The sequence below is a fragment of the Micropterus dolomieu genome, linkage group LG06 (genome assembly GCF_021292245.1).
Source record: "Micropterus dolomieu isolate WLL.071019.BEF.003 ecotype Adirondacks linkage group LG06, ASM2129224v1, whole genome shotgun sequence".
Lineage (NCBI taxonomy): Eukaryota > Metazoa > Chordata > Actinopteri > Centrarchiformes > Centrarchidae > Micropterus > Micropterus dolomieu.
In genome coordinates this window covers 1621553-1630373 of record NC_060155.1, presented here as the reverse complement: position 1 = coordinate 1630373, position 8821 = coordinate 1621553, and the positions used below count along the sequence as shown (strand labels likewise).

At 39.6% G+C, this 8821-nt stretch overlaps 1 protein-coding gene across 5 annotated transcripts in view; it reads right to left on the bottom strand.

Moving 5' to 3' along the window:
- Positions 1 to 6704, bottom strand: part of dnaaf11 (dynein axonemal assembly factor 11) — a 50090-nt gene extending 43386 nt beyond the window's left edge. Inside the window, exons 1-3 of one of the 5 annotated variants that reach the window (XM_046051795.1) lie at positions 6118 to 6704; positions 5041 to 5211; positions 3236 to 3302 (exon numbers count right to left, since the gene is read on the bottom strand). In XM_046051795.1, coding sequence (XP_045907751.1) covers positions 3236 to 3302; positions 5041 to 5211; positions 6118 to 6432 — 553 coding nt within the window. In that variant the 5' untranslated portion in view covers positions 6433 to 6704. Of the gene's footprint in view, positions 1 to 2016; positions 2163 to 3235; positions 3303 to 5040; positions 5212 to 5329; positions 5381 to 6117 lie in introns of those variants that run through there. The other 4 variants (XM_046051793.1, XM_046051792.1, XM_046051794.1 and 1 more) reach the window with 4 other exon arrangements.
- Positions 6705 to 8821: the final 2117 nt, after the last annotated feature.

The window sequence follows — 8821 nt, the reverse complement described above, 5'->3', positions numbered from 1 at the left end:
TTATTTCTCAGTAATGTACACTCAGCACCCCATCTTGACAGAAAAAAACAGAAATGTAGAAATTTTTGCAAATTTATTAAAAAAGAAAAACTGAAATATCACATGGTCATAAGTATTCAGACCCTTTGCTCAGTATTTAGTAGAAGCACCCTTTTGATCTAATACAGCCATGAGTCGTTTTGGGAAAGATGCAACAAGTTTTTCACATCTGGATTTGGGTATCCTCTGCCATTCCTCCTTGCAGATCCTCTCCAGTTCTGTCAGGTTGGATGGTAAACGTTGGTGGACAGCCATTTTCAGGTCTCAGAGATGCTCAATTGGGTTTAAGTCAGGGCTCTGGCTGGGCCATTCAAGAACAGCCACGGAGTTGTTGTGAAGCCACTCCTTCGTTATTTTAGCGGTGCGCTTAGGGTCATTGTCTTGTTGGAAGGTAAACCTTCGGCCCAGTCTGAGGTCCAGAGCACTCTGGAAAAGGTTTTCGTCCAGGATATCCCTGTACTTGGCCGCATTCATCTTTCCCTCGATTGCAACCAGTCGTCCTTTTCCCTGCAGCTGAAAAACACCCCCACAGCATGATGCTGCCACCACCATGCTTCACTGTTGAGACTGTATTGGACAGGTGATGAGCAGTGCCTGGTTTTCTCCACACATACCGCTTAGAATTAAGGCCAAAAAGTTCTATCTTGGTCTCATCAGACCAGAGGATCTTATTTATCACCATCTTGGAGTCCTTCAGGTGTTTTTTAGCAAACTCCATGCGGGCTTTCATGTGTCTTGCACTGAGGAGAGGCTTCCGTCGGGCCACTCTGCCATAAAGCCCCGACTGGTAGATTGCTGCAGTGATGGTTGACTTACTACAACTTTCTCCCATCTCCCGACTGCATCTCTGGAGCTCAGCCTCAGTGACCTTTGGGTTCTTCTTTACCTCTCTCACCAAGGCTCTTCTCCCCCGATAGCTCAGTTTGGCCGGACGGCCAGCTCTACGAAGGGTTCTGGTCGTCCCAAACGTCTTCCATTTGAGGATTATGGAGGCCACTGTGCTCTTAGGAACCTTAAGTGCAGCAGAAATTTTTTTGTAACCGTGGCCAGATCTGTGCCTTGCCACAATTCTGTCTCTGAGCTCTTCAGGCAGTTCCTTTGACCTCATGATTCTCATTTGCTCTGACATGCACTGTGAGCTGTAAGGTCTTATATAGATAGGTGTGTGGCTTTCCTAATCAAGTCCAATCAGTATAATCAAACACAGCTGGACTCAAATGAAGGTGTAGAACCATCTCAAGGATGATCAGAAGAAATAGACAGCACCTGAGTTAAATATGAGTGTCACGGCAAAGGGTCTGAATACTTATGACCATGTGATATTTCAGTTTTTCTTTTTTAATAAATTTGCAAAAATTTCTACATTTCTGTTTTTTTCTGTCAAGATGGGGTGCTGAGTGTACATTACTGAGAAATAAAATGAACTTTTTTGATTTTTGGAAAATGGCTGCAATGAAACAAAGAGTGAAAAATTTAAAGGGGTCTGAATACTTTCCGTACCCACTGTAGATGACGACGACAGGGCGCGGGTCTGTCATGCGAAGTTCTTTACTGCGGTCGCAAAAGTTAAATGCAGTGTGAAACCAAACCAAAACTAACCGAATGTATCAAAATGTATCGAAACATCAACTTTAGTTCGGACCTTGGTGCGGACTTTCAGGTGAAAAGCCCCCTAAAACACTGTTCAAGGATCTTTTCGTCTCGTTCTTGTGAACCTAATATTGGTATGGTGATGTCTCGTGAACTAAGTGTCTCTTACACCCCTAAAGTTACCACTTTTCAACACAATGTGACGCCCTTGAAGACAATTAACTTTCAAACTAGTTTATTAATGATTAATTAAAGGAGACCGGGGCGATGGTGCTCTGGGCGATGATAATGATTGAAACATTTTCTTTTCCGCCGTTTTAACTCCGAAACCCGCCGATGTTGTCGCTCTGAGTCTAAGCGGGCGCCATCTTGATTATTGTGCAATACCTGCAAGCTGCCTGCCTGCTGCCGTCTTTTCTGCAGAGAGGAAACATGCCGCTTGAGAACATACGGTGTTTTTTGCCATTTTGTGGCCGATCCGTTGGAGATAGACATGCAGGGTATCAAATGAAAGGTCTGCTCAAGCTGGATCGATTGGTACCCCATCACTGTGGGATGTTCCGTTCTCAATCTACAGGCCTGTAAAGCATGGGAGTGCTTTTGGTGAAGGGAATGTTGATGAATACTCCTGTTTTTATCAATATTTCAATGTTTTGTCATTTGGAAATAGGTTGTATGGACTAAAAAAGTGTTTTAAAGATATCTATCAATAAAAGTCAGCATTTTAACAATAAATATTGCCAAAATATGGAAATTCGCCTGGTACATTTGAAAATGTTGTATGATAACTGTTGTATTTTAGTTTATTTTCATCAGATTTACAGTTACAATTGCATTCTAGGTGTATTAGAAGATATTCAGTTGCATTAAAAGCTAACTCAGGATGGTTTTGATGGTTTATTGCATCAAAATATAGCTTTTTTTTTACCAGGCGAGGCTAAAAATTTCAGATTTTTTCTTTATTTCATCTCCATGTAGTCTGTAAAAGTAAAATAAATATATTAATACACAATGGATTCATATTCCTTAGCTTCTGATTTTTCAAAGGAGACCAGAATTATGCATCTAGGCCAAATGGTTGAGGAGTTATTCCTGATTCATTTTGGGTATGTAATTTTAGGCGTTTCTTCTGGAAAAAGGGGCCTGTTTTCATCAGGTTAACTTAGTGGACAAGTAAACGGTACCAGCAATATTTGGTAACTTAGCTTATTAACGTTAACATACTAAGTTAGCTAAGTCTTACGGTAGCAGTGGGTAACTAACGTTACTCTATAGTAGCAGTAAAAGCTAATTTACTAGTAATAATAGTACAACTAACATTACGTTAACTAACAAATATGATTGACGGCGATATATCTAGCGTTATCTAGCTAGCGCATCGCGGTTAACTGTGATCATGAAGCTAACGTTAGCTAAAATCGCCCACCTGTTATTAACTGGTTCACTATAACCTTAACTAAGTTAGTCACCGTTACTAAGCTGTCTCGCTAAAAACAGAAAGTAAAACGCATTGTCATTAATAACAGTACACACTGTAAACAGTAATAATGCAGAGACATGTTTTAGGGGTAGATTGGGGGTTATTGCTTATCTTTTCTTAACTTACTGTAAACCATCTTCCTCTCTGTTGTCAGGCGTTGCCGTAGAAACCGGCCAGGTGCTGCGTTCGAGCTCTGTGGGAAATAGTACAACCACATATTTGACTATAAATTAAGAGGATGAGGTAAATAGTCTGCCACCACGTATAACTGATTTAATACTACAACTTATAGACTGACACTGGTATGTTTAGAGCCAAATTATTCGAATTTCTTTTAGTCAATCAAAAATAAATAAAAGGATTAAGTATTTTCCCATCACAATTGTAGTCGTGGCAGGGAGGAGAAGGCTTTCAAACGCCACTGGGGCCTTCAAGTTTACAAAATAACTATATTTTATTTTATTATAAATATAAGATACAACATTTTTGGTGTCTGCTTCAAATTTCTGGGTTTTGTTAATATAATGGATCATAATTGTTACTCAGAGACTTTGTTGTCATTGTCAAGGACATCAAAACAGCAAAATGCTGTACAGAACAATAAAAAGTCATAAAACGCAGGTAGTACCTTTATTAAACTAGATTAGACCTACTATATACATACTTTTTGAAAGCATTTGTTAAAACTGTTACTTGCAATGAAAAAAAAGAAAGAAAAGAAAAAAGAAAAGTTTATTTGCACAATAAGAAAACATGCAATGGAATGTAAACAAAGTAGAAACAAATGTGTCTTATCCAAAAACAGTAACTTAAGCTAAAAGAACAAGCTACTGATTAATGCATTATATTTTTATATTTTAAATTTGTCACCTGCCAGCCGAATTTTGTTTCCTTTTATATAAATAAATACATTTCCATCATAAACTGGTGCAGAATATTTCTCTAGAAGACAGGAAATTAAGTGTTTAATGCTTAAAAAGGTCTGGGGAAGGACCCCCAGACACCCCAATGAGATATTTCAGCATTGAATATTACTTCAAAATAGTATTAAAATATTTTTCTTGTCTTGTCGTCAACACAGAATTGTGCATCATCACATCTTGTGAGTCAAGTGTATAGTCACACCCCTAATCTGAGCCCTTATGTCCTCACCACTTTTACTTTTTTATGTAGGTACAGATATAGATATGGAGATACAATACAAGGAGATAACTTTAGTTGTGAATTGGCGCTACATAAATCAAATTGAATAAATAGTATTGTTGAGATTATTGGTTGTAATTAATACATTTCCTGAGTGACATTAACGTCCACTGCTCACATTAAGGTTGACATAACGTTACCATGATTGGTAATATTATAATTTCAGTTTCAGAGAAGTATTATTTTTTAGCTACTTACACGTTCAGTCGGTCTGCTATTGGCTGCCACTTTTTCACGCCGTTTTAAAACTGCAGCAGTCTTTCTTTATATTTATATTACGTGCATTTTTTCATTATAAACCTTTTAATTCGCTGTTACTGTGTGTAAAGTATGCTGCACATGTCTTTTCCATTTCAGCATCAATAATCTGTGATCACCCGTGTGGTCTGTTGAAGTGCATTTATCCGAATTACTTACACCTGGCTTGACAGTCGCCCCTACTGAGCCTGGTTTGGCCATCATGAAACCGATAAAGCCAGCATGCACTGATCACACTTGGTTAAGAATAGCTTTTAGTTATTCTGGATTTCTAAATTCTGCTTTTGTGAAACAGCCCTCAGGAAATTCTGCAGGGCTGGAGATGAACTCCATATCCCAGAATGCCCTTCTGCACAGCCCCACCTGATGCTCATCAGAGCTCCAAAATAGTGGACACGGGTGTTGCTGATGGGCTTTCTGCAAGTCTGACACACTTTGAAAAGCTCAAGGATCTTTGACTGGTAGACTACCGCTGTTTTCTCTTCGCAGTCGTCAACTTCGTCCTCCTCCGATGCAGACAAATTAATGTCAGTCGCCGAGTGGGAACTCGGGAACTGGTCCCGGTCTTCCACTTTGCTCCTAGGCCTACTGTCATCCTGGTCAAATGCGGAGGCCGATTCAACTGCTGGTGCGGGATCAGACTGGAATTGAAAAAACAAACATTAATCCACCTTTTTTTGTTATACATTAAATGATCATGGTGTATCACTGTGGTCGTATTGTCACAGTTTTGTCCATCATTTCTAACAATTTGCTCACCAAATTAATAGCTGAGATCTGGGAATTAGAGCTCATCGTGGGGCCAAAATGTTCATGTTATCATGTTATGTAACCAAAATTATTCAGTTTGCAATGATGTAAAAACCAAAATCATTCAGTCATTTCAACACCAGCCTGTTCTGTTTTTCCTGAAGCACCTACAAATGGATGAAAAGTTTAAGGCTATAAGACCAGTCTGTTGGCATCAAGGGCGTCACTTTGTGTTAAAGTGGTGGGTGGGTATATAAGGGCTCAGATTAGGGGCATGATGATACATTTGGGTCATGAGACCTGATGATGCATGAGAACAAGACAAGAAGATTTTTAACACTATTTAGATTAAATATTTGATTCTGAAACATGTATGGGGGTCTGAAGAAGATTTTGAGCATTAAACTCGTAATTTCCTGCATTCTGGAGACATTTTCCGCACCAATTTACGGTGGAAATGTATTTTTTATATGAGGGAAAACTATGGTATTGCATGTTTTCTTATTGTGCAAAGAAAACCTTTCTCAAAACATTTTCATTTGTTAATTAACATTTCTTGGTGAAAGCTATTTTTTCAGTACATTTTAAACAAATGCTTCGAAAATGTGGTGGGGAAATGTCCCCAGCGTCCCCAGTGTAAATGACACCTATGGCATTTGTCATAAGTCTGGAAAAAAAGCCATTTTAAATCTTCCCACTGTAACAACCCTAAATGTTGATTTTAATTCATTAATTAATTTAATTCTGTACAAGTAGACTAGGTGTGTTTAAGGCTAAGAAATATGTTAGCAACTCACTTCTGTATCACCGCAGTCTCCACTAGCTGCTCCTGCCTTCTCACCATCCGCACTCCCAAATATCGATGGTTTAACTCTAACGTTACTTTTCAGTCTCCTGAAGGCTGCATCAAAGTCTTCCTCTCTGAAGTGTATACTACAGACCCGGAGATCCTTCAACTTTTGCGGCGGGGTGTCCGGCTTGAACTTCGGGTTCTTTATCAGCCGCAGCCAGTCGGCACGGCGGGCAGCATCCGAAGGGAGGCGATGAAGACCCGGTCTGTTGGTCTCCCTTTTGCCGCTGCTACAGTTTGGTACAATGCAGCGATTCGCCATTCAGGCTCCTGAAGCGATTCACTTGAGTAACACGAGCTCAACACGACAGTCAGTCGATTAACACGAGCTCAAACCGGCTCAAACACGTCCTTCAATTACCTCTGAAGTGGTCGGGTCCAACGTTTCTCTAACACCAAAATCTGTTACCTATTACTTTCTGTGACTACACCCAAACGACGATGTTTTCCTAACCATAACCAAGTACTTTTGGTACCTAAACCCACCAAACTGCAACAGCTTCACACCGTCAACAAAGCCTCTGATAGGTCACACATTTTGGTGACAAACTCCACGTAAAACCTAAAACTCGCAAAAGCAAATGCTGAATACAAACCTAGCGCAGCTCTATCTGTGTGGAGCAGACGTCGAGTCGACACAGTTTAAATAACACCATCTGTCCCTGTTCTTCCAACTAAGCGGCTGCTACGGACCCCGTAGCCACCAGGGGGCCCCAAACTCATGCATACTTACTGAACATACTAAACGGACTAAGTTAATCGTCTGACTTGTCTGACCCTATGGTCTGACCTGGCCTGGCCACCCTGAGTAGTGTTACAATGAATTTATAGTTGTTGATGCTATATGTGCTAATGGAGTGGATCACCACGTTAGTGCCGAAGAATAGCTAGCTAAATGATAGTCCAAATTCCACTTGACGTTACTAGTGTCGGTTCTCTGGGACGACTCGTTTACTAACGTTACCGTTTTGCCGACGATTAACTTTACAACATACAGTAATATGAGCTCATAAGCCAACTTAAGGTTATCCCAAAAGGTCCAATGTTCTCTGTGCTAAGAGTATATTAGGCATTGACAATTTGCTTTTGGAACATGAGACTAATTCACAAGACAATGGTGGACATTTAACTTTGCTAGAAATGGATCTACATTACTTAAGATGTAGTTACAGTAGCCTGATTATTATTATTGAGAATTATTGGCAAATGCAGAGCTCACTGAAAATGACAGAAGCTGAACTGAACAGTTTTTCTTTTTAGTTGTCACTACAAGTAAAAAGAAAAACTCACACTGTCAGTTTTAAACATCATCTCTTTTAATTGACAAAACAGCAGTTGCAATAGCAAAAAACAATTCTAAAATGTCTAATTCTAAAGTATATAAATATATACCAAAGAAGCTAAATTAAAGTAATTTCATGACAAGTAGGCCTATTTAAGTAACTGTCCTGTATTATGTTTGCGATATTTGTGAAATAATCTCCATTAATGTAGACATTTAATAAACACAAATTTTAAGTGTGTAATTGTAAATGGTCCAACAGAACATTAAGGTGATAGAGATTATTGCTTATATTGTCAAAAATAATCTAGTACCTTTTGTGAGAACAAAGTCAAAAAGACGATACATTTTAGAAAAACAAACAACGGGCACCGTCAAATGTGGAGATTTATAACTATTAAAGGGGAAATAATTGTGTGTCTATTCTGAGGTGTTGCTTTTTTATTATTAAACGTGTGACATCACATCTTAACTCCAAATGTGCCTTCAGCATGTTAACACCTGGATGACCTGTAATTTTCTAATGTTAAACTCAGATAAAACTGAAGTTACTGTACTGGGGCCCAAGCACCTCTGTGACACATTATGTAAAGATATAGTTTCCCTTGATGGCATCGCCCTGGCCTCCAGCACCACTGTGAGGAATGTTGGAGTTATCTTTGATCAGGACATGTCGTTTAAGTCTCACATTAAGCAAATTTCAAGCACCGCCTTTTTTACCTATGTAATATTGAAAAATCAGGAACATCTTGTCTAAAAATGATGCAGAAAAACTAGTCCATGCATTTGTTACTTCTAAGCTGGATTACTGCAATTCTTTATTATCAGGCTGCTCGAAAAAGTCCGTTAAGACTCTTCAGCTGATCCAGAATGCTGCAGCACGTGTTCTGACAGGAACCAGGAAAAGAGATGACATTTCTCCTGTCTTAGCTTCTCTGCATTGGCTTCCAGTAAAATCCAGAATAGAATTTAAAATCATTCTTCTTACCTACAAAGCTCTTAATGGTCAGGCACCATCTTATCTTAGAGAGCTCATAGTACTTTACTACCCCACCAGAGCACTGCGCTCCCAGAATGCAGGGTTACTTGTGGTTCCTAGAGTTTCCAAAAGTAGAATGGGAGCCAGAGCGTTCAGCTATCAAGCTCCTCTCCTGTGGAACCAGGTTCCAGTTTGGGTTCAGGAGGCAGACACCATCTCCACATTTAAGAGTAGGCTTAAGACTTTCCTCTTTGATAAAGCTTATAGTTAGGGCTGGCTCAGGTGAGTCCTGAACCATCCCTTAGTTATGCTGCTATAGGCCTAGACTGCCGGGGGATTTCCCATGATGCACTGAGCTCCTCTCTCCTCTACTTTCTCTCCCTCTGTATG